This window comes from Gopherus evgoodei, unplaced genomic scaffold (genome assembly GCF_007399415.2).
Source record: "Gopherus evgoodei ecotype Sinaloan lineage unplaced genomic scaffold, rGopEvg1_v1.p scaffold_332_arrow_ctg1, whole genome shotgun sequence".
In the NCBI taxonomy this organism is placed as follows: Eukaryota; Metazoa; Chordata; order Testudines; family Testudinidae; genus Gopherus; species Gopherus evgoodei.
Genome location: NW_022059997.1, coordinates 2,079 through 27,820, shown reverse-complemented (window position 1 = coordinate 27,820; position 25,742 = coordinate 2,079). Strand labels below are relative to the sequence as shown.

The 25,742-nt window shown below is 60.4% G+C and overlaps 2 protein-coding genes across 4 annotated transcripts; one reads left to right on the top strand and one right to left on the bottom strand.

Moving 5' to 3' along the window:
- Positions 1-6: 6 nt before the first annotated feature.
- Positions 7-5,216, top strand: HOMEZ (homeobox and leucine zipper encoding). 3 transcript variants are annotated; one of them, XM_030544050.1, is made up of 3 exons: positions 7-1,978; positions 2,686-2,747; positions 2,935-5,216. In XM_030544050.1, exon 3 carries the CDS (start codon positions 3,000-3,002, stop codon positions 4,245-4,247), a length of 1,248 nt encoding a protein of 415 aa, XP_030399910.1. In that variant the 5' UTR covers positions 7-1,978; positions 2,686-2,747; positions 2,935-2,999; the 3' UTR covers positions 4,248-5,216. The 3 variants fall into 3 exon arrangements, with proteins under 3 accessions (XP_030399910.1, XP_030399909.1, XP_030399911.1); XM_030544049.1 differs by having other exon boundaries at positions 7-2,349; XM_030544051.1 differs by lacking the exon at positions 7-1,978 and having other exon boundaries at positions 2,619-2,747.
- Positions 5,217-7,098: 1,882 nt separating this feature from the next.
- On the bottom strand, positions 7,099-25,438 carry RNF212B (ring finger protein 212B). Its single transcript, XM_030544048.1, has 11 exons — positions 25,339-25,438; positions 24,290-24,342; positions 23,777-23,851; positions 19,015-19,130; positions 18,757-18,817; positions 11,660-11,688; positions 11,223-11,269; positions 9,002-9,044; positions 7,601-7,658; positions 7,401-7,443; positions 7,099-7,142 (listed from the first exon to the last, which is right to left on the bottom strand). Exons 1-11 carry the CDS (start codon positions 25,436-25,438, stop codon positions 7,099-7,101), a joined length of 669 nt encoding a protein of 222 aa, XP_030399908.1.
- Positions 25,439-25,742: the final 304 nt, after the last annotated feature.

The following is a 25,742-nucleotide window of genomic DNA, read 5'->3' as shown; positions in this document are numbered from 1 at the left end:
ACATCTGTTGGGGTAAAACCCAGAGACTCAACAATCCCCTCACACTGACAGCCTGCCCAGCGCCCGGCCAACATCGGGTACAAAGGCTGAGACCCCAAAGCGAGCCGATGGTTTTAGGGAAAAGTGGTTTATGACCATTAATATTGCTAAAAATTAGAAAACCAGCAACAGCTCTTCTACAGTCGCTTCCCGACTTATGCAAGTGTCCGTTCCAGAACACCATGCCTAACTCGAATTTTGCCTCAATGGGAAACATATACCTGACCATTACACCCCAAAAACCCTCCTGTTTCTAGCATACAGAACTTTTTCCGCAAGTGCGGATTTGCGTAAATCGGGTTTGCGTCACCCGAGGGGGCGTCTGGACCTAAAGCTCTAAAGGTACCTAGGTTGATGGTTCTTGTGCTCCGATACCACCGTGTCATGCCTTATGCAAATACGCCTCACAGAGCTCCGGCGTTCACGGTTCTAGTTCCCCGGCCACATTGCTCTTCCACTCATCCACAACAAGGATTGGTTGGTAAACCTCAAAGGCTGTGGGCTGGAACTGAACTAACGAGGATTCATAGAGGTGACAGCCAGTGGACACATTAGATCACCTAGTTTGGATCACAGGCCATTCAGTTTACCCAGTGTCCCTTTATGTAGTCTTAATAACATGCATTGGACTAGAGTATTTTCCAGTCTGGATTTGAAGAGATCAGGATATGGAGATGCCACTTCCCTCGGCTGTTTGGGCCAATGGTTTTCTTCTGGAATTGGGGCTCTTTCCAATCGGAATTTGGCTGCCTGCTGCGTTCAGCCGTTGGTTTGAGTTCTGCCTTTTTCCGCTAGATTACAGAGCTCGTCAGGAGAAGATGGAAGAATGGACAACTTTCTTCTAAAAAATGGGATTCTCCAACACTCCATCCTCTGGGCGTTGGCTGAGCTGAGGAGGACCATCTGTAGGAGTGCGAAGATCTGATTTTGAATTTTACAGTTCACTGTCTATCCTGCCCAGGACCAACAAGCGACGAGCAGCAACCAAAGCAAAGGGTCAATCTGTGTGCCATCGATGGCGTCTGCAGACCAAAGATGCGCTGCATGTGGTTACCCAGGTGGTGGAAGCCAGTGCCTGGTGTCACAGGGAGAGCACCAGAGGCTAGTTCATGCCATGGAGAAGACCCTCCAACGGTGGCGGCAGGGGGACTGTTGTTGCCATGCCACGACCTGTGCCTTGGAGATGCTGGCCAAATGCATCCATCAGTTGGTGGCACAGAGAACACGCCATGGAGACCTCTCTCCAATGCCAGTGGCAGCTGCAGGGTGCCCACCAGCGCCAGGCTGTTGCTCGCACAATGGAAACGATGTTACAAAGCCAGCGGCATCTCCTGGAAGATCAAGAGCATCATGCCATTGCCTGCGCCACGGAAACGAAGCTCCACCATGAGCAACATCTTCTGGAAGACCAAGATGGCTGCGTCGTGGAAACGTCGGCCGAAGGCGCCGATAGATTGGCGCCATGGGGAGAACATTGCTTAAATGGCCGCTCCGTGGGAACCTGGCCCATTACTCACTTATAGCGGCAAGCAGCCAGATGTGACCAGGAAGAGGTTGCCAATGTGGATCTGTCTCGACTTGATCGCACGGCAGTAGGGTGCAGTGAAGGCCGGGGATGTTGGGAGTGATTTCTAGGAGTGGTCGGAGCCAGGGGCTCTCGGAAGCAGCACAGGCAATAAGCCATTTGCACTTAACTCAAGGGGCTGGCCAAGCCCAGGGCTCATTAGCCAACTTCGCAGTGCCAACGGCCATGCCGATTTTCAGTAGGGTTGTGCCAGTCACTGCTGCCTACAGCCTCCCTGGCAGCATCAGAGTGGATTGGCTGCGGCGTTCCAGAAAGACGGACAAGCAGCCGCTTGGGGTTGGATAACGCCTGGCCTCCATAAGCGAAGAAATGCACAACCCTCTAGTTTCCAAATCACCAGTCAAATATTTTGTGGTATTAGCAACTAATTAGTACTTATTGGTCAATTATTTAATTAGCCAGTCAATAACCAAGTAATCTGCTCCACAAGCTAATTATTTTTATAACAGTTTGACTATTTCTTTGTTAGCCAGTAAGTTCATTTCTAGAAGCTAATCCCCAAGTAATGCAATCGGGGTTCAATTATTTCTTAGCAGTAATTACTCATTAAAACAAATTGCATTATTAGTCATTATTGTGTGTCTTATCCTAGTGTCTCTGCGGCCTGGTCACAGACACACAACAAGCACCGTTGCTGCCCCAGAAAACTTATTTCCAGGACTGCTCGGCTGCATCCCTAGCTAACGACACCCAAAGACATAATTGTCCCTAATTAGCTAAGGAAGGTAGGAGCTGGTTCCTGAGTCCCCTGAAACACGACAGAAATGAATTCCTGGATTTGTGTTTCATTTGATTATTTGAATGGTTCCGAGTTCTTGAGGCAAGAACTGTGCTGTCTCTCTCCTGCCTGGTGGGGGCTGAGGGCCAGGACTCCTGGGTTCTACCCCTAGCTCTGGGAGGTAGTAGGGTCTACTCGGTTAGGGAAGGGGGGCCTGGGGGCCAGGACTCCAGGGTTCTATCCCCGGCTCTGGGAGGTAGTAGGGTCTACTAGGTTGGGGCTCGGGGCCAGGACTCCTGGGTTCTATCCCCTCCCTTTCACCTGCATGTCTCTCTCTCCCCAGGTCTCAGGCTCCCCAGGGGGACGTGGGGCTGACAATTTGGGGTTCAGACCCCCTTACGGCAGGTAAGAGCCTTCACTCCCCATTGCTGTGGGGGTAGGGGGCAGCAATCACCCCCAAACACCCCTTGAGGGCTGTGGTGTGAGGAGAGGAGATTGCCTGGCTTCCCATAGAGCTCTGGGGCACCCCACAGTACCCTCCTCGCTATCTCCTGCTGATTGTGGCCTGCTCTCTCTCTCTCTCTCCCCACAGCTGTCCCCGTGGGCTGGCCAGCCCGGGAGCCCCAGGCCAAGGACCCCCCGGTGGCGGGGCCAGCCATGCCCCCCAACAAGGAGTCGCCAGGCAGCCCCAGTTCACCGGCAGCCCTCATCTGCCTGCCTCCCATCTCAGAGGACCTGCAGCTGGTGTGGACCCAGGCGTCCCAGACCAGCGAGCTGGACGGCCACCAGCCGCTGCGCCAGGCCTTCAGCTACTTCCCCTACCCCAGCCTGGCCGACCTGGCACTGCTTTGCCTGCGCCACGGCCTGCAATTGGAGAAGGTCAAGGCCTGGTTCATGGCCCAGCGGCTGCGCTGCGGCATCAGCTGGAGCGCCGAGGAGATCGAGGAGACGCGGGCGCGGCTGGCCTGCCGCCAGGACCGCCCGGCCTTTGGGGCCCTGCTGGCCCCCGGCGCCCCCCTGCCGCAAACTGGCAAGGCCCTGGGAGGCAGGGAAGCCCCCGTGGCCGCACACCACAAAGCCAAGCCCCAGGAATCCCCAGGGAGCTGTTCGGCTGTGGCCCGGGGCCCCCCAGAGCCGGGGAGAGCTTCCACAGTCCCCTACCCCAAAGCCAAAGAGACGCTGACGCCACCCCCCAGCCTTTTCCCCACGCCACCCCCTCCGTGCCGGGCCTGGGCGGATTCTCCGGCTGGCGCCAGCCACCCAGACACCGCCTGGGACCTCAGCAAACCCTGCCGGCTGGGGGCAGTTGACACCGCACCGCCCTCCTCCGGAACCACCGTCAATGGGGCTGAGGCGTGGGCCCGGCCTGGCCACCCCCACAGCACCCTGGAGGCCCAGCGGCAGCGGAAGAGCCGGCGGAAGAGCAAGGAGCAGCTGGCGGTGCTGAAGTCGTTCTTCCTGCGGTGCCAGTGGGCGCGGCGGGAGGATTACCAGTGGCTGGAGCGGATCACCGGCCTGCCGCGGGCAGAGATCATCCAGTGGTTCGGGGACACCCGCTACGCCCTCAAGCACGGGCACCTGCGGTGGTTCTGGGATAACACCGTGCCCCCCGCTGCCACCCTGGAGCCCGGGCCCCGCACGGACACGGGCCCGCTGGAGCGGTACTGGGCCGCCCGGCAGCAGCTGCGCCAGGACGACCTGCCAGCCCTGTGCCGTGAGTCGGGCATGGGGGCCCAGCAGGTGCTGAACTGGTTCTACTCCCGCTCACCCGAGCCGGCTGAGGTGGTGGTGTGCCTGGGCGAGGAGCCTGAGGACGAGGACGAGGAGGCCGGGCTCATGGTGCAGGACGACGGGGAGGAGGATGACGACGAGCCGGAGGAAGAGGACCTGGGCACCCAGGAATGAGGAGCTTCGGAGACTTCCCGGGGAGGGCGGGGTTGGGAGGAGCCGACTCGTACGCTGGGGCCCTGTTCTGTCTAGTTCCTCCCTCCGTTCTAGAACCCAGATCTGGGTCCTGAATCTAGTTTCCCCTCCCTCTCCCTTCCTGGGCCCCACATTCCCCCCTGCCTCTCTCCAGCTCTAGAACCCAGGTCCTTCTCCCTTTCTGTTCTGGAACTTGGTATCATGCAGTTCTGCTTCCTAGATCATTGTTGTAATTCACTCTCCATGCCTCAGGCTCCACATTTGGGTTTGTGTGTCCCCACTCATCTTGGTGCTCTAGAACAAAGTACTGGCTCCTCCCTGTTCTAGAATCTAGGACCCTGTTTCTCCCCCTTTGTGTTCTAGAATCCCAATCAGGCCCTGGTCCCCTTCCTCTGCTAGAACAGAAGGACACCCTCAAACTCTGCCACAGGCCCTAGAACCTGGAGATCTTGACCTAGAACCCAGGTGCCCAGTTCCCTCTGCCATGCTCTAGAACCCAGATACCATTTCGTTCCTGGTTCCCTACTCTAGAACCTAGGTTCTCTGGTTACAAGTTTGTGCTCTAGAACCCTGTACCTTTCGGCCAGATTTCTGGATTCAGGTATGCTCCTTTCTCCAGACTTCCCTCACCTCTCCCCTCCTTCAGGCGCCTCTGTTTCTAGAGTCTGCCTTGGGTCATCCCTCCCCCCCCTCCTCTACGTCACGTTAAGGCCCTGTCCCCCAGAGAGACACGTGTGGCAGGAGCTGGGTGGGAGCAGCATCTGGCCTGGAGGGGGTGGCAGATGGTCTGTGGGGGGCTCCCTGGGTTTGGTTTTACAAACTGGGCAGGAGAAACCGGAGCGGTGGAGAGCAGGCGGGGGGCAGCCTTTCCCTGGCGGCTGGATGGTCCTTTCTGGAGTTGTTAATTTATAATGCCCGACTGGCACAAGTTAAAGCGAGGTTTGAAGTTGACCCCCACGCCTGTGGCCTCTGTCTGATTGGGGGTGGGGGTGGATGGGGAGCCCAGGGGCGGGGCTTTGGTTCATTCGTTCCCTCACGTTCTCGGTTCTCGTTCCCTCGGTGGTAGCTGGCGCACATCGGTGGGGAGGGGTCCCTGACGCTCAGTGGGGGTAGGTCTCCCGTCTCCCCTTCCTCTCCTCTGGGTTCCCTGTCACTTGTTTCCTCCTCTCCTCCCTCATTTCCTCTTCCCCACTCCCTCCTTCAGCACCCGGCTCCTGCTGCCCTCACGCCCACTCGGGCTTCGGGAGGTCGGGGTTCCCCCAACCCCCCTCAAAACCATCCAACCCTTCCCCCAGCAGAACCCCCAAGGATGGACGAAGAGCGGCTGGGGGCGGGAAATCGGGTTATGTCTCCCTAGGTTACGGGGGGTTTATGGCTGAACCTCAGTTCTCCCCCAAACACGCAGCATCCCAGTTGGAAAAGCCAGACATTTATTGTCAATGGGGGGGTGGTCTGGGCTCCATGGGGATCAGAGCCATTTGGGGGCACCCCAGCTGGGGGGGACAAGGATAATGGGGGACTGGACTCCAGTGGTGTGATTTTCCTCCCCCTCCCCCAATGGCTCTGATCCCAGCTGTGGGGCGGGGGCTAACAGGACCGTGGCCCTGGGGCTGGCTGGGTGGGGAGACAGGTGCATGGGGGGCTGGGGAAATGGGGACCTTTGGGCTGGGCCAGTGTGGGCAAGTATGGGGGGGCTGTGTTAGACGGGAGTGGGGGGGCAGCTGTGATGGGTTGGGGAGGCTCCCCTGGCTGTACGCACATCTCCCCGGGCACAGTCGCTCTAGTCCCAAGGGGACTGCAGGGGCAGAGTCCGTCAGGTGCTGGGGAGCCTGGGCAGTTTCGGTACCCCACATGCTACAGCTGGGGGGCCTGGCTGGCACTGGGGGCCCTGTGGGGAGAGAATCCTAGTGAAGAGACAGAACAGTCGGGGGGGGTCATTCCCCTCTGACTTCCCTCCCTCTGAGTCCCTCTTCCCCAGACCCCTCTTTTGGGGGCTCACCCCCTTGAGCCCCCCTCCCCCAACCCCCTCTGCGTGGGGTGTGACCCCCCAATCCAGTCTCACTTACCTGCCATGCTGAGAGGGGGTGAGTTGGGGGGTGAATCTTAGCTGGGGGGAGAGAAGAAATTACCCAGAATGCTACAGCCAGATACCCTAAGCCTTAGCCCCCTGCCTCCAGCCCACTCTGCCCTCGAGCGCCCTCCAGCTCGACCCCCAGCCCGTTCAGCCCCCCGGCTTGACCCCCACCCTGCCCCCAACCCAGTCTCCCCTGCCCCCCTCACCTGTATGGGTCTTGGTCTCTCTGCGCTTTGGCTTCCCCGAGGGGTGCCCCCCTCTCTCAGATCTGTGGGGCGGATGGGAGATGTTAGTGGGGCAGATTGGGGGTGCCCTGTGGACCCTGCTATGGGCTGGGAGAGGGATCCCCTCATCTCTCATTCCCATCCCCCCCAGGTCTCACCCCGTGTCTCATTTCCCTCCCCCTGCTCACCTGCGAAGATGCCCAGTGCCAGCGTGGAGGGGCCTCGGCCCTGCCCGGCCTCACCCTCCACTGGCCCCCGCCCGGGGGGGCGCAAGGGGAAGGTGCCCAGCGCGGGGGTCTGGGTGGAGGAGGAGGAGGCCCTTGGGGGAGAAGAGAGGGAGTTAGGGGAGGGGGGAAGCAACAGAGAGACCCCCCTGGGGGAATCCCAGCCCCCACCCCTGACGACCAGGGAATCCCAGCCCCACAGACCCTCCCCCAGGTTATCTGAGTCCCAGAGACCCCCCCAGCTGGGGCAATCCCAGCCTCTCTGACCTGCCCCCGAGGGGGATGCAGGGGCACCCCACACCCCCACACACTCACCAGTAGGACAGGCTCTGGGTGGAGGCGGGAGACGGGGTGGCTGTGGAGCAGAGGGGAGACAGTTCAGGGGGGATCATGGATTTGGGGGGGCAGCTCTGGAGAAGGGGGAGTGAAACTGTGCAGGAATGGGGGGGGTGATCCAGTGCCCAGGGAGACAGCCAGAGCGCTGGGGGGGTGACTGCCCCAGCGAGCGGGTGGGGGGCAGCCATGGCTCTGAGGCCTTGTCCCTGTGACCATGGCTGGACCAAGCTGAGGTCCGTTCTCAGCTGGCTGTGGGGCAGCCCCCTGGCCCTCTCACCGATGCTGGAGCCAGTGGGGGTCTGGGCAGGTCCCGGAGCCTGCTGGGAAGAGGAGAAATAGAGTGAGTCAGAGTGGGGTGCCCGGGCAGCCCCCTCCACCTCCTGTGGCCCTAGGCACCCACATGGCCCTCCTGCCCCCCCATAGCCTGTGTAGTCCGCATCCCCCCCCCACTCCGCAAGGGGCATGAGGGCGACTCACCGGCCAGCTGGGGGTGCTGGAGAGGCGGTAGGGGATGGACTCCAGCGAGGAGGAGCGGCTGTGGGGGGAGAGACCTCATTATGTGGGGCGCCCCCTGGCTGGGCACACACAGAGCAGGGCCCGGCCCAGCCAGCAAGGGGCACAGGGACACACACACACACACACCCCCGCAGGGCCCGGCCCCGCCAGCAGGGGGTGCAGGGACACACACACACACCCTGCAGGGCCTGGCACACACACACACCCTGCAGGGCCCAGCCCCGCCAGCAGGGGACGCAGGGACACGCGCACACACACACACACACACCCTGCAGGGCCCGGCCCTGCCCGCAGGGGACGCAGGGACACGCGCACACCTGCAGGGCCCAGCCCCGCCAGCAGGGGACGCAGGGACACGCGCACACACACACACCCCACAGGGCCCAGCCCCGCCAGCATGGGGTGCAGAGATGGACACACACACCCCGCAGGGCCCGGCCCTGCCAGCAGGGGGCGCAGGGACACACACACACACACACACCCTGCAGGGCCTGGCCCCGCCAGCAGGGGGCGCAGGGACACACACACACCGTGCAGGGCCTGGCCCCGCCAGCAGGGGGCGCAGGGACACACATACACACACACACACACCCCGCAGGGCCCGGCCCTGCCAGCAGGGGCGCAGGGACACACACACACACACCCTGCAGGGCCCGGCCCTGCCAGCAGGGGGCGCAGGGACACATACACACACACCGTGCAGGGCCTGGCCCCGCCAGCAGGGGGCACAGGGACACACACACACACACACACACACACACCCTGCAGGGCCCGGCCCCGCCAGCAGGGGGCTCAGGGATACACACACACACACACACACACACCCCGCAGGGCCCGGCCTCACCAGCAGGGGGTCCCAGGACACACACACACACACACACACACACACACACCCCACAGGGCCCAGCCCCGCCAGCAGGGGGTGCAGAGATGGACACACACATCCCGCAGGGCCTGGCGGGACACACACACACACACACCCTGCAGGGCCTGGCCCTGCCAGCAGGAGGTTCAGAGATACACACAAACCCCACAGGGCCCAGCCCCACCAGCAGGGGGTGCAGGGACAAACACACACACACAAACCCTGTAGGGCCTGGCCCTGCCAGCAGGGGGTTCAGGGGGACACACATACACGGATCCCGCAGGTCCCGGCCCGGCCAGCAGGGGGCATAGGGACACATACACACACACCCTGCAAGGCCCAGCCCCAACAGCAGGGGGCGCAAGGACACACACACACGCACACACACACACACACCCCGCAGGGCCTGCCCTGCCAGCAGGGGGTGCAAGGACACATACACACCCTGCAGGGCCCGGCCCCGCCAGCAGGGGGAACAGGGACATACACACACTCACCTGACCACCTGGCTGCAGAGCTGGGTGCGGGGCCGCAGGGCACCTGCGGGAGGGACGGGCGTTAGCTCCTATGCTGGGTGAAGACAGGGAGTAACCCCCCTCCCCATTCACACCCACCGCCCCACGGGTATCCCCCACCCTCACACGCCTTCTGCTCCCAAGAACCCCCAGCCCTTGCATGCCCTCTGCCCCACGGGCACCTGCCCCACACATGCCCACCACCTCATGGGCATTCCCCAGCCCTAGTACACCTATTGCCTATGGGCACCCCCCAGCCCTCACATGCCCATGCACCCACTGCCCTGCAGGCATCCCTGCCCTTGCACATCCACTGCCCATGGGCACCCCCAGCCCTCACGCGCCCACCACCTGTGGGTATCCTCAGCCCTTGCACGCCTACTGCCCCATGAGAACCTCCAGTACTTGCACACCCACTGTGCCACAGCACCCGCGCCCATCTCCTGTGGGCACCCTCGGCCCTCACACTCCCACCTCCTGTGGGCAGCCTCGGCCCTCACACTCCCACCTCCTGTGGGCATCCTCGGCCCTCACACGCCCACCTCCCGTGGGCACCTTTGGCCCTCGCACGCCCACAGCCCCGTGGGCACCCTCAGCCCTCACACTCCCACCTCCCGTGGGCACCTTTGGCCCTCAAACGACCACAGCCCCGTGGGCACCCTTGGCCCTCACACTCCCACCTCCTGTGGGCATCCTCGGCCCTCACACGACCACAGCCCCGTGGGCACCCTCGGCCCTTACACTCCCACCTCCTGTGGGCACCCTCGGCCCTCACACAACCACAGCCCCGTGGGCACCCTCGGCCCTCACACACCCACCGCCTGTGGGCACCCTCGGCCCTCACACTCCCACCGCCTGTGGGCAGCCTCGGCCCTCACACTCCCACCTCCTGTGGGCACCCTCAGCCCTCACACGACCACAGCCCCGTGGGCACCCTCGGCCCTCACACTCCCACCTCCTGTGGGCACCCTCGGCCCTCACACGCCCACAGCCCCGTGGCCACCCTCGGCCCTCACACGCCCACAGCCCCATGGGCACCCTCAGCCCTCACATGACCACAGCCCCGTGGGCACCCTCGGCCCTCACACTCCCACCTCCTGTGGGCACCCTCAGCCCTCACACAACCACAGCCCCGTGGGCACCCTCAGCCCTCACACGCCCATAGCCCCGTGGGCACCCTTGGCCCTCACACACCCATCGCCTGTGGGCAGCCTCGGCCCTCACACGCCCACAGCCCCGTGGGCACCCTCGGCCCTCACACTCCCACCTCCTGTGGGCACCCTCGGCCCTCACACTCCCACCTCCCGTGGGCACCCTCGGCCCTCGCACGCCCACAGCCCCGTGGGCACCCTCGGCCCTCACACGCCCACAGCCCCGTGGGCACCCTTGGCCCTCACACACCCATCGCCTGTGGGCAGCCTCGGCCCTCACACGCCCACAGCCCCGTGGGCAACCTCGGCCCTCACACGCCCACCGCCTGTGGGCACCCTCTGCCCTCACACACCCACCGCCTGTGGGCACCCTCGGCCCTCACACTCCCACCTCCCGTGGGCACCCTCGGCCCTCACACTCCCACCTCCCGTGGGCACCCTCGGCCCTCACACGACCACAGGCCCGTGGGCACCCTCATCCCTCACACCCCCACCGCCTGTGGGCACCCCCGGTCCTCACACGCCCAGAGCCCCGTGGGTACCCCCGTCCTCACATGCCCACTGCCTGTGGGTATCCTCGGCCCTCGCACGCCCAGAGCCCCGTGGGTACCCCCATCCTCACATGCCCACAGCCCCGTGCGTACCCTCATCCTCACACGCCCACTGCCTGTGGGTATCCTCGGCCCTTGCACGCCCACAGGCCCGTGGGTACCCTCATCCTCACATGCCCACAGCCCTGTGGGTACCCTCATCCTCACACGCCCACTGCCTGTGGGTATCCTCAGCCCTCACACGCCCACAGCCCCATGGGTACCCCCGTCCTCACATGCCCACAGCCCCGTGGGTACCCTCGCCCTCACACGCCCACTGCCTGTGGGTATCCTCGGCCCTCACACGCCCATTGCCTGTGGGTATCCTTGGCACTCGAACGACAACAGCCCCATGGGCGCCCCACCCTTGCACACTCACTGCCCTCCCATGCCTTCACACACTTGTCACCACATTTGTTCTATATCAAGGGGGCTCCCCCATGCCCCCCGGGTTCTCCTTACCGCTCTGTGAGGGGGAGGTGATGCCAACCGGCCGGGGGGTACTGCCCCTGCCCAAGAGAAAGGGACACAGATCAGGGCCAAAGGGATGGGGGGGCCTCCAGTGCCCTAAACTCCCCACATCCCCACACAGCACCCAACCTTGCCAATCACCACATGCCCAATGCCCCCGAACTCCCCACCCAGCACCACAGCCCAGTGCCCCCCAACTCCCCATTACCCACCCAGCACCCAACCCCTGCCAAGCACCACATGCCCAGTGCCCCAACTCCCCACCCCCAGTGCCACCCAACCTGCCCCCAGCTCCCCACACCCTCCCACCTGGCACCCCCATTCCCACCACTCCCCATCCACTGCCCAAGGTTCCTGCGTCCCACCCCACTCCTGCCCCGCAGACCCCCTCAAGTGACATGCCCTGGGCCCGGGAGGGGTTGGCTGACCTGCTGCCCTGGCATCGGCTGGGCGAGGCCTGTAGGGAGGGGGCAGAAGAGGGGTTAGTGTGTCCCGGGGGCAGCACAGAGACAGGGCCACAGGCTGCCTATGAGGTGAGTGGCACAGATGGACGGACAGCAGGTGGGACAATGCGCAGAAAGACGGACCGTGGTCAGGAGTCACACAGATGGATGGTGGGAAGGCTGTCTCACAGACAGACAGCAGGTGGGGTACACACAGAGAGACGGACGGACAGACAGCGGGCGGGATGATACAATGACGGACAAACAGACAGAGAGCAGGAGGAGACACTGACGGATGGCCAGACAGTGGGCGGGATGACACAATGACGGATGGACAGACAGTGGGTGGGATGACACACAGACAGCCGGACAGACGGACAGCGGGTGGGATGACACAATGACGGACAGACAGACAGTGGGCGGGATGACACACAGACAGCCTGACAGACAGACAGCGGGCGGGATGACACAATGACGGACGGAGAGACAGCGGGCGGGATGACACACTGACGGACAGACAGCAGGCGGGATGACACACAGACAGCCGGACAGACAGACAGCGGGCGGGATGACACAATGACGGACAGACAGACAACAGGCGGGATGACACAATGACAAACAGCGGGCGGGATGACACACTGACGGCCGGACAGACAGCGGGTGGGATGACACACAGACGGCCGGACAGACAGACAGTGGGCAGGATGACACACTGACGGCCGGACAGACAGTGGGCGGGATGACACATAGACGGCCGGACAGACAGACAGCGGGCGGGATGACACAATGACGGACGGACAGACAGTGGGTGTGATGACACACAGACAGACAGACAGACAGCGGGTGGGATGACACAATGACGGACGGAAGACAGCGGGCGGGATGACACACTGACGGACAGACAGACAGCAGGCGGGATGACACACTGACGGCCGGACAGACAGCGGGCGGGATGACACACAGACGGACAGACAGACAGCAGGCGGGATGACACACTGACGGCCGGACAGACAGCAGGCGGGATGACACATAGACAGCTGGACAGACAGACAGCGGGCGGGATGACACAATGACGGACAGACAGACAGTGGGCGGGATGACACACTGACAGCCGGACAGACAGACAGCGGGTGGGATGACACAATGACGGACGGAGAGACAGCGGGCGGGATGACACACTGACAGCCGGACAGACAGACAGTGGGTGGGATGACACAATGACGGACGGAGAGACAGCGGGCGGGATGACATACTGACGGACAGACAGACAGCAGGCGGGATGACACAATGACAAACAGCGGGCGCGATGACACACTGACGGCCGGACAGACAGCGGGCGGGATGACACATGGACAGACAGACAGCGGGCCGGATGACACATAGACAGCCGGACAGACAGACAGCGGGCGGGATGACACACAGATAGACAGACGGGGCGGGATGACACACAGACGGTCGGACAGACAGTGGGCGGGATGACACAATGACAGAAAGACAGAGAGCAGGATGACACACTGACGGACAGACAGTGGGTGGGATGACACACAGACAGACAGACAGACGGTCGGACAGACAGCCGGCAGGATGACATACTGACGGATGGACAGACAGCGGGCGGGAGGACACAATGACGGAAAGACAGAGAGCAGGATGACACACTGATGGACAGACAGTGGGTGGGATGACACACAGACAGACAGACAGACGGTCGGACAGACAGCCGGCGGGATGACACACTGACGGATGGACAGACAGCGGGCGGGAGGACACAATGACGGAAAGACAGAGAGCAGGATGACACACTGACGGACAGACAGTGGGTGGGATGACACACAGACAGACAGCCGGCAGGATGACACACAGATGGTCGGACAGACAGCCAGCGGGATGACACACTGACGGATGGACAGACAGCGGGCGGGATGACACATTGATGGACAGACAGCGGGCGGGATGACACACGGACGGCCGGACAGACAGACAGCGGGCGGGATGACACACGGACAGACAGACGGGGCGGGATGACACACAGACAGTCGGACAGACAGACAGTGGGCGGGATGACACAATGACGGAAAGAGACAGTGAGCAGGATGACACACTGACGGACAGACAGTGGGTGGGATGACACACAGAAAGACAGCCTGCAGGATGACACACAGACGATCGGACAGACAGCGGGCGGGATGACACACTGACGGATGGACAGACAGCGGGCGGGATGACACACATACGGCCGGACAGACAGCAGGTGGGATGACACACTGACGGACAGACAGACAGCGGGTGGGATGCCACAAATGACGGACAGACAGTGAGTGGGATGACACACAGACAGACAGCAGTTGGGATGACACACAGAGGGTCGGACAGACAGACAGTGGGCGGGATGACACAGACAGACAGTGGGTGGCATGACACGCAGAGGATCGGACAGACAGCTGGCGGGATGACACACAGATGGTCAGACAGACAGACAGCGGTGGGATGACACAGACAGACAGCGGGTGGCAAGACACGCAGAGGATCGGACAGACAGCTGGCGGGATGACACACAGAGGGTCGGACAGACAGACAGCGGGCGGGATGACACAGACAGCGGGTGGCAAGACACGCAGAGGATCGGACAGACAGCTGGCGGGATGACACACAGAGGGTCGGACAGACAGACAGCGGGCGAGATGACACACAGATGGACAGAGAGACAGCGGACAAGATGACACACTGACGGTCGGACAGACAGCAAGCAGGATGACACAGAGATGGACAGACAGACAGTAGGTGGGATGACACAATGACGGATGGACAGACAGCGGGCGGGGCAGGATGAGACACACTGACGGACAGACGGCGGGCGGGATGACACACAGACAGACAGACAGTGGGTGGGATGACACACAGACAGACAGCAGGTGGGATGACACACAGACAGACAGACAGCAGGCGGGATGACACACAGACGGCAGGTGGGATGACAGACAGACAGACAGCGGGCAGGATGACACACAGACAGACAGACAGCAGGCGGGATGACACACAGACAGACAGCTGGCGGGATGACACACAGACAGACAGCGGGCAGGATGACACACAGACGGCAGGTGGGATGACACACAGACAGACAGCAGGTGGGATGACACACAGACAGACAGACAGCTGGCGGGATGACACACAGACGGCAGGTGGGATGACACACAGACAGACAGTGGGCAGGATGACACACAGACAGACAGCGGGCAGGATGACACACTGACAGACAGACGGCGCGTGGGATGACACACTGACAGGCAGACAGACAGCGGGCGGGATGAGAAACAGACAGAAGGCGGGCGGGATGACACACTGACAGACAGACAGCGGGTGGGATGACACACTGACGGATGGACAGACAGACAGCGGGCGGGATGACACAGACAGACAGAGGGTGAGATGACACACAGACAGTCGGACAGACAGCGGGCGAGATGACGCACAGACGGACAGAGAGACAGCGGGCGAGATGACACACTGACGGTCGGACAGACAGCAGGCGGGATGACACAGAGATGGACAGACAGAGAGCAGGCAGGACGACACAATGACGGACGGACAGACAGCGGGCGGGGCAGGATGAGACACACTGACGGACAGACAGCGGGCGGGATGACACACAGACAGAGGGCGGGCGGGATGACACACAGACAGACAGACAGTGGGTGGGATGACACACAGACAGACAGCAGGCAGGATGACACACAGACAGACAGACAGCAGGCAGGATGACACACAGACGGCAGGTGGGATGACACACAGACAGACAGCAGGTGGGATGACACACAGACAGACAGACAGCTGGCGGGATGACACACAGACGGCAGGTGGGATGACACACAGACAGACAGTGGGCAGGATGACACACAGACAGACAGCGGGCAGGATGACACACTGACAGACAGACGGCGCGTGGGATGACACACTGACAGGCAGACAGACAGCGGGCGGGATGACAAACAGAAGGCGGGCGGGATGACACACTGACAGACAGACAGCGGGTGGGATGACACACTGACGGATGGACAGACAGACAGCGGGCGGGATGACACAGACAGACAGAGGGTGAGATGACACACAGACAGTCGGACAGACAGCGGGCGAGATGACGCACAGACGGACAGAGAGACAGCGGGCGAGATGACACACTGACGGTCGGACAGACAGCAGGCGGGATGACACAGAGATGGACAGACAGAGAGCAGGCAGGACGACACAATGACGGACGGACAGACAGCGGGCGGGGCAGGATGAGACACACTGACGGACAGACAGCGGGCGGGATGACACACAGACAGAGGGCGGGCGGGATGACACACAGACAGACAGCGGGCGGGACGACACACTGACGGATGGACAGACAGCGGGCGGATGACACACAGACAGACAGACAGCAGGTGGGATGACACACAGACGGCAGGTGGGATGACACACAGACAGACAGCAGGCAGGATGACACACAGACAGACAGACGGTGCGTGGGATGACACACTGACAGACAGACAGACAGTGGGCGGGATGACACACAGACAGATGGCGGATGGGATGACACACAGACAGACAGGAGGCAGGATGACACACAGACAGACAGACAGTGGGCAGGATGACACACAGACGGCAGGTGGGATGACACACAGACAGACAGCAGGCGGGATGACACACAGACAGACAGACGGTGCGTGGGATGACACACTGACAGGCAGACAGACAGCGGGCGGGATGACACACAGACAGACAGCGGGCGGGATGACATACAGACAGAAGGCGGGCGGGATGACACACTGATAGACAGACAGCGGGTGGGATGACACACTGACAGACAGACAGACAGCGGGCGGGATGACACACAGACAGCAGGCGGGATGACAGACAGACAGACAGACAGCGGGCGGGATGACAGACAGACAGCAGGCGGGATGACACACTGACAGACAGCAGGCAGGATGACACAGACAGACAGCGGGCAGGATGACATACAGACAGAAGGCGGGCGGGATGACACACTGACAGACAGCGGGTGGGATGACACACTGACAGCAGGCGGGATGACAGACAGACAGACAGACGGCGGGCGGGATGACAGACAGACAGACAGACGGCGGGTGGGATGACACATTGACAGACAGACAGATGGTGGGCGGGATGACAGATAGACAGACAGACGGCGGGCGGGATGACACATTGACAGACAGACAGATGGTGGGCGGGATGACAGACAGACAGACAGACAGACAGCAGGCGGGATGACACACTGACAGACAGCAGGCAGGATGACACAGACAGACAGACAGCAGGCGGGATGACACACTGACAGACAGACAGACAGCAGGCGGGATGACACACAGACAGACAGACAGCGGGATGACACACTGACAGACACACAGACAGCGGACGGGATGACACACAGACAGATGGCAGGCGGGATGACACACAGACAGACAGACAGCAGGCGGGATGACCCACAGATAGACAGATAGAGGGCGGCATGACACACTGACAGACAGACAGACAGTGGGCGGGATGACACACAGACAGACAGACAGCAGGTGGGATGAGAGACAGACAGACAGTGGGCGGGATGACACACAGACAGATGGCGGATGGGATGACACACTGACAGACAGACAGCGGGCAGGATGACACACTGACAGACAGACAGTGGGCGGGATGACAGACAGACAGACGGCGGGCGGGATGACACACAGACAGACAGACAGTGGGCGGGATGACACACAGACAGACAGACAGCAGGTGGGATGACAGACAGACAGACAGTGGGCGGGATGACACACAGACAGATGGCGGATGGGATGACACACTGACAGACAGACAGCGGGCAGGATGACACACTGACAGACAGACAGTGGGCGGGATGACAGACAGACAGACGGCGGGCAGGATGACACACAGACAGACAGACAGCAGGTGGGATGACACACTGACAGACAGACAGTGGGCGGGATGACACACAGACAGACAGACAGCAGGTGGGATGACACACAGACAGACAGACAGTGGGCGGGATGACACACAGACAGACGGCGGGCGGGATGACACACTGACAGACAGACAGCGGGCAGGATGACACACAGACAGACAGACAGCAGGTGGGATGACACACAGACAGACAGACAGTGGGCGGGATGACACACAGACAGATGGCGGATGGGATGACACACTGACAGACAGACAGCGGGCAGGATGACACACAGACAGACAGACAGCAGGTGGGATGACACACAGACAGACAGACAGTGGGCGGGATGACACACAGACAGATGGCGGATGGGATGACACACTGACAGACAGACAGCGGGCAGGATGACACACAGACAGACAGACAGTGGGCGGGATGACAGACAGACAGACGGCGGGCGGGATGACACACAGACAGATGGCGGATGGGATGACACACTGACAGACAGACAGCGGGCAGGATGACACACTGACAGACAGACAGTGGGCGGGATGACAGACAGACAGACAGACAGTGGGCGGGATGACACACAGACAGACAGACAGCAGGTGGGATGACACACAGACAGACAGACAGTGGGCGGGATGACACACAGACAGATGGCGGATGGGATGACACACTGACAGACAGACAGCGGGCAGGATGACACACAGACAGACAGACAGTGGGCGGGATGACAGACAGACAGACGGCGGGCGGGATGACACACAGACAGATGGCGGATGGGATGACACACTGACAGACAGACAGCGGGCAGGATGACACACTGACAGACAGACAGTGGGCGGGATGACAGACAGACAGACGGCGGGCGGGATGACACACAGACAGACAGACAGCAGGTGGGATGACACACTGACAGACAGACAGTGGGCGGGATGACAGACAGACAGACAGACAGTGGGCGGGATGACACACAGACAGACAGACCGACGGCGGGTGGGATGACACACTGACAGACGGCGAGTGGGATGACACACTGACAGACAGACAGACAGACAGTGGGCAGGATGACACACAGACAGACAGCAGGCAGGATGACACACAGACGGCCAGACACACAGACAGCACTCGCCTTGAGGATGCTCAGATATTTCTTCAGTTCGTCGTTCTCCCGCCTCAGAGCCTCCAGCTCCCTGGGGAGAGGAAGGATACATGGGGTCAGAGGGGCTGGGCACTGCCCTGATCTGTCCACCCCTAGGATCCCCCCGTCCCCCGTGCCAGGACCTGTGCACGAGTGCCAGACTCTGTGCGTGCTGTGCTGAGCGGACTAGGCGCCGTGTGCTGTGCCCAGGGGTACGTTCCTGGTGACTCCCGGTGGCCAGGCTCTGACCTGTCGCGGGTGGAGAGTTTCTGGCGCGTCTCCTGTAGGGACCCCTCCGCCTGGGACACCCTGTCCTTGTAGAACGAGAGAAGCCGCTCGCTCTGCGCCCGCTGGAAACTCCACACCTGGGAGACAGACACAGCAAATGGGGCACCGGCTGGATCCTCTAGGGGGCGCTGCCTCCCCTCTGTCCCCAGGCCAGGGACTGGCTGGCTCTGGGGGGTGGGGAACGGGACACGGGGCCTGTCCCCTCTAGGGGGCACCAGGTCCGATCCTGCCCCAGGGCGGGGACTGGCTGGCTCTGGGGGGTGGGGAACGGGACACGGGGCCTGTCCCCTCTAGGGGGCACCAGGTCCGATCCTGCCCCAGGGCGGGTACTGGCTGGCCCAGGGGGTGGGGAATGGGACACGGGGCCTGTCCCCTCTAGGGGGCACCAGGTCTGATCCTGCCCCAGGGCGGGGACTGGCTGGCTCTGGGGGGTGGGGAACGGGACACGGGGCCTGTCCCCTCTAGGGGGCACCAGGTCCGATCCTGCCCCAGGGCGGGGACTGGCTGGCCCAGGGGGTGGGGAATGGGACATGGGGCCTGTCCCCTCTAGGGGGCACCAGGTCCGATCCTGCCCCAGGGCGGGGACTGGCTGGCTCTGGGGGGTGGGGAACGGGACACGGGGCCTGTCCCCTCTAGGGGGCACCAGGTCCGATCCTGCCCCAGGGCGGGGACTGGCTGGCCCAGGGGGTGGGGAATGGGACATGGGGCCTGTCCCCTCTAGGGGGCACCAGGTCCGATCCTGCCCCAGGGCGGGGACTGGCTGGCTCTGGGGGGTGGGGAACGGGACACGGGGCCTGTCTCCTCTAGGGGGCACCAGGTCCGATCCTGCCCCAGGGCGGGGACTGGCTGGCCCAGGGGGTGGGGAATGGGACATGGGGCCTGTCCCCTCTAGGGGGCACCAGGTCCGATCCTGCCCCAGGGCGGGGACTGGCTGGCTCTGGGGGGTGGGGAACGGGACACGGGGCCTGTCCCCTCTAGGGGGCACCAGGTCTGATCCTGCCCCAGGGCGGGGACTGGCTGGCTCTGGGGGGTGGGGAACGGGACACGGGGCCTGTCCCCTCTAGGGGGCACCAGGTCTGATCCTGCCCCAGGGCGGGGACTGGCTGGCTCTGGGGGGTGGGGAACGGGACACGGGGCCTGTCCCCTCTAGGGGGCACCAGGTCCGATCCTGCCCCAGGGCGGGGACTGGCTGGCCCAGGGGTGGGGAATGGGACATGGGGCCTGTCCCCTCTAGGGGGCACCAGGTCCGATCCTGCTCCAGGGCGGGGACTGGCTGGCCCAGGGGGTGGGGAATGGGACACGGGGCCTGTCCCCTCTAGGGGGCACCAGGTCTGATCCTGCCCCAGGGCGGGGACTGGCTGGCTCTGGGGGGTGGGGAACGGGACACGGGGCCTGTCCCCTCTAGGGGGCACCAGGTCCGATCCTGCCCCAGGGCGGGGACTGGCTGGCCCAGGGGGTGGGGAATGGGACATGGGGCCTGTCCCCTCTAGGGGGCACCAGGTCCGATCCTGCCCCAGGGCGGGTACTGGCTGGCCCAGGGGGTGGGGAATGGGACACGGGGCCTGTCCCCTCTAGGGGGCACCAGGTCTGATCCTGCCCCAGGGCGGGGACTGGCTGGCCCAGGGGGTGGGGAATGGGACATGGGGCCTGTCCCCTCTAGGGGGCACCAGGTCCGATCCTGCCCCAGGGCGGGGACTGGCTGGCCCAGGGTGTGGGGAATGGACATGGGGCCTGTCCCCTCTAGGGGCACCAGGTCCGATCCTGCCCAGGGCGGGGACTGGCTGGCCCAGGGTGTGGGGAATGGGACATGGGGCCTGTCCCCTCTAGGGGGCACCAGGTCCGATCCTGCCCCAGGGCGGGGACTGGCTGGCCCAGGGTGTGGGGAATGGGACATGGGGCCTGTCCCCTCTAGGGGGCACCAGGTCCGATCCTGCCCCAGGGCGGGGACTGGCTGGCCCAGGGGGTGGGGAATGGGACATGGGGCCTGTCCCCTCTAGGGGGCACCAGGTCCGATCCTGCCCCAGGGCGGGGACTGGCTGGCCCAGGGTGTGGGGAATGGGACATGGGGCCTGTCCCCTCTAGGGGGCACCAGGTCCGATCCTGCCCCAGGGCGGGGACTGGCTGGCCCAGGGTGTGGGGAATGGGACATGGGGCCTGTCCCCTCTAGGGGGCACCAGGTCCGATCCTGCCCCAGGGCGGGGACTGGCTGGCTCTGGGGGGTGGGGAACGGGACACGGGGCCTGTCCCCTCTAGGGGGCACCAGGTCTGATCCTGCCCCAGGGCGGGGACTGGCTGGCTCTGGGGGTTGGGGAATGGGACACAGGGCCTGTCCCCTCTAGGGGGCACCAGGTCTGATCCTGCCCCAGGGCGGGGACTGGCTGGCCCAGGGGGTGGGGAATGGGACACGGGGCCTGTCCCCTCTAGGTGGGCGTGGCTGGCTCAGGAGGTGAGATCCAGAAGTGGACTATCTGCGACTATCAGAGCTGTTGCAGATTGCGCTGAAATCCCCTGTGATGAATAACTTCCATCTCCATTCATATCCCTCCTCATCTGGCTCCCTTAGCGTAAATAATTAGCGGGGTGCAGTGGGGGGAGTTCCAGCAAAGCCCTTGCCTTGATTATTAACCAGCCTTCTGCTTGGTTAGTAACTCAGGCACTCCATCTTTGCCTGACCTTGAATTCCCCCGGCTGCCTGACCCTCGAAGATGGGGGACCCTGTCCGGATTCTGGGCCCCCCTCAATCCTCTCTGATAACTCTGCAGAGTGTGCTTGCTGGTGGCTTCTCCTCCATCCTTGTCATTCCCATGGCTTGTCTCTGCCCCTCACCCGTCACAGGCGCCCACCAGAGCTGCACGCGACCTGCCTCAATCGGTCTCCACTCCACCTCCAGTCAGGTTCTTCTGTGTAGCCACCCGAGGATAACCGCAGCATCGCCCTGGGCGCTCGCGTTCAGCTGCATGTGCACCTGACCCCCGGGTCCATTTTAGAGTCCATGTTGGCCCAGCCTTCACGCCTCTGTCCTAGCTGTAGGACTTGGCATTTATCTGGGTCGAAATGTCGTTGGGTGGAATGGGCCCAGCTCAGCCAGTGATCCAGGTCTCCGCAGGCTCGTCACCACTTCCCGCTCAGCCAACCCTTGGGTCATCCGCAGACCTGACCCTCAGTGATCTTATACTGACTTCCCCCCAGTGTCCTAGAAACATTTCCGAGGCAGGACCAAGTAAACCTAGGTCAGCCCTGATGGCGAGTTGTCCAACCATATCTTTAAAACCTTCAACAACAGGAATCCTCAGTCTCCCTTGCTGTGGACTAAGCCCCTTATGTCTTCTCCTGCTGTCAGTGAACAATTGATCCCCGTCCTCTTTACAGCAGCCCTCAGCAGAGTTGAAGACTGTTCTCACTCCCCTCTCAATCTTCTTTTCTCATGCCTAAACATGCCCTGGTTTCTTAACTTTTCCTTGCAGTTCAGGTTTTCTCACCCTTTGATCATTTTCAGTGCTCCCCTCTGGACTCTCTCCAGTTTCCTAAAGTCAGACACCCAGAACTGGACACAGTACTCCAGCTGAGGCCTTGCCAGTGCTGTGCAGAACGAGACAATGACCTCCTATGTCTTATTGACAACATACCTGGTAGTATGCCCCAGAATATTTGACTTTTTCTCAACTGCATCACACGGGTGACTCATCTTCAATTTGTGATTCATTCGAGCCTGCAGTGCCTTTGCAGCCATGCTATTCCCTACCTAGTCCTTCTCTATTTTGTAGCTGTGCATTAGATTTTTTCCTTCCGAAGTGAAGTCCTTTGAATTTGTCTTTGCTGAATTTCATCTGGCTGAAGTCAGACCGATTCTCCAATTTGTCACGGTCATTTTTAATTGTAAGCCTGTCCACCAAAACCCTTCGACCCCTCCCAGCTTGGTGACAGACGCAAATTTTAGAAGCATGCTCTCTGCTCCGTTATCCAAGTCATTAGTGTGACTAGAACCCAACCTGAGACTGACCCCTGCGGGACCCCACTTGATATACCCTCCCAGTTTGCTAGTGAACCATTCATAGCTACTCTTTGAGGATGGTCTTTCAACTAGTTGTGCACCCACCTTGCATCATCAAGATCAGATTTCCCTAGTTTGTTGTGTCAACGCCTTACTAAAATCAAGCCGTATCACCTCTATGGCTGCCCCCGCTCTGCTAAGCCAGTAACCCTGTCAAAGGAGGCTCGTTTGGCATGATTGTTCTTGACAAATCCATGGTAGCTATTCCTAATAAAGTGCTGAAGACCGCCAGGCACTAGAGCTGACCTCTCTCTGTGCGATCCCACTAGAGACGTATGTCCCCATTGGATGGTGATTCCCCGTCCAGAACTATTTATTGAGATCTGTCCCTTAGCTGATTCTTAATGTGTGCACCGTTGACATTGGATCCCTGCCCGTTCTTTAATCAGGGTGTCAGGCGGTGCTGTGTCAAACACCTTACAAAAGCCAGTCACATCTACAGTGACCTTTACCAATTAAACTTGTGATCTCCTCAGAGAAGAAGGTCAGCTGTTTTCCATATAACCGTGCTGACTGGTATTGATTATACCTCTGTCCTGAGTCCCATGTAGCTTGTTCATTCTTTAGCCCAGGATTGTTTCTTGGCCTATAGTTACCTTGGATGGAGCCTTTCCCGTCTACGGGGTGCCGGCTTTGATCTGCCCCTTCCAGTGGGGACTCTCTGCTCCTTACCTGGGAGATGTGGGCCAGATATTTGAGGGCCATTTCCACTGGGCTCTTGAAAAAGATCTTTTCTTGGGGTTTCATCTGTGGGCGAGAAAGAAATAGGCAAAGCAAGTATGGAGCAGCTCCCACCCAGCTTGGGTCAACCATCAGATATGAGCTATTTTGGTAGGGCACCTTCAAGCCACATGCTGAACCATGGACCTGCATCCCAGAGTCCTTTGCACTGCTTTCAGGTTTCCTGGGGGGGTTTCAGGGAGGACAGTGGGACACCTGAAGGGGTCAGAGGCCAATACACCAGGATCCTACTGGAGCTTTTGAGCCAACATGAGCAGATCATTTTGGGGACCTGAAACAACCCAAGCAAAATCATTCAGGGCTAAAACTCCAAAAGATCCTCATGCTAAACTGAAATCGGAGCATCCACACACAACTGGGCTAAGACCACATCTCTAGTTAAACCAGAATCGTGTAGATGAGAGAAGGAAGGGAGAATGGTGGAAAAGGATGAGAGCAACTCACATTATCGGCGAGACACAGATATTTGCAGGTCACTCCACAAATGGGGCATATCTCTGCAAGGGTTGAAGAAAGAGATGATGATGATGATTGATGATTGTGGTCGCAAGTTCTGTACAGAGTTTATACCGATTTAACTAAGCCAGGGAGCTGAAGCAGTACAGTTTGTGTGTGTAGGCAAGGCACTCTGTTACTATTCCCCGCACCCCCTGGGGTTTTAGTGAAATGGAGAATGTGAAAGTGAGAGAAAACGAGGAAAAAACCACACTTTTGCTTCCTTTTTTCTTTTTTTTCTGCTGGAAAAAGCTGATTTTTGTTTTAAAAAGGTACTTTTTCTCACTTTTAACATTTTTCAAACTATTTTTGCACTTTTCCTGTGGAAGAAAAATGTTTGAAATGTGGGGAAGAACTCACTTTTTACATTTTTTCCATGGAAAAAAGGGTGGAAAAGAGATTTTCTATCATCTCCCCCTCAATTCCCCTGTATTTTTTTGAGTTGGGGGAAATAGTGCAACTCTCTCCAACTATTTTCCCTATTTTCTATTATTTTCACAATTTTTCCAGTCAGAAAAAGTTAATAAGGGTGCAGATCTGGGTTCCCACCTCACTTTCTTTAACTTTATAGTTTGAACCTTCCCCTCCTTTTTCCAGTGGGGGAATGGTAGGCAAAGTTAACAAAACACAGAAAACAGGAATTTTCCTGTATCGCTAAATGACAAATGTCAGTTTCTTCCTGAACTTCATCAAAATGATTTTTTAAAAGAAAAAAATAATCTTCAAGTGGGAAAATTTTGAGAAAAATGTAACGGTTGAAAATTTCTTCTCAAAACAAATCAACAATGATTTTTGGGGGGGGAGGGAGGGGATGTTTTTGAGGGACATATTTTCTGAGAAATTTCATTTTTGAAGAAAACATTTTTGAAGCATTTTTCGGGAGGCTCCAATGATGGCCCATCATGTGCATGGTCCCAGAGGCTTCTGGAGGGGGTCGGACCCCATTCCCTGCCCACAGAACCCTGGGGGCAAAGCTCGGAGCATGCCCTAAGCCTCACCCGCAGCAAAGCATTTCCTGCAGAAGAGGTGTCCACAGCTGGTGATGCAGAAGTTGGCACCATCTTGGCGGAAGCACTGATTGCAATGGAACCAGTCCATGCTGTGGGGGACACGGACAAGGAGGAGTTAGCTCCGGCAGGCCTGCACTGGAAGGGAGGGATAGATGCGGGTAGTTTGATAGATCCAAGGACAGATAGATGGAGAAGGAGGGAAACATGGATGGATAGATGGATAGGTGAGCATCTATGAGGATGGAGAGAGGGAGGAAGAGATGAGGGAGGGGTGTGTGGATGGATGGATAATGGAATGGGTGAGCATGTGTGAGGATGGAGAGAGGGAGGGTTGTGCAGATGAATGGTATGTATGGGGATAGATGGATCGATGGCAGAGTGCAGGGGAAGGC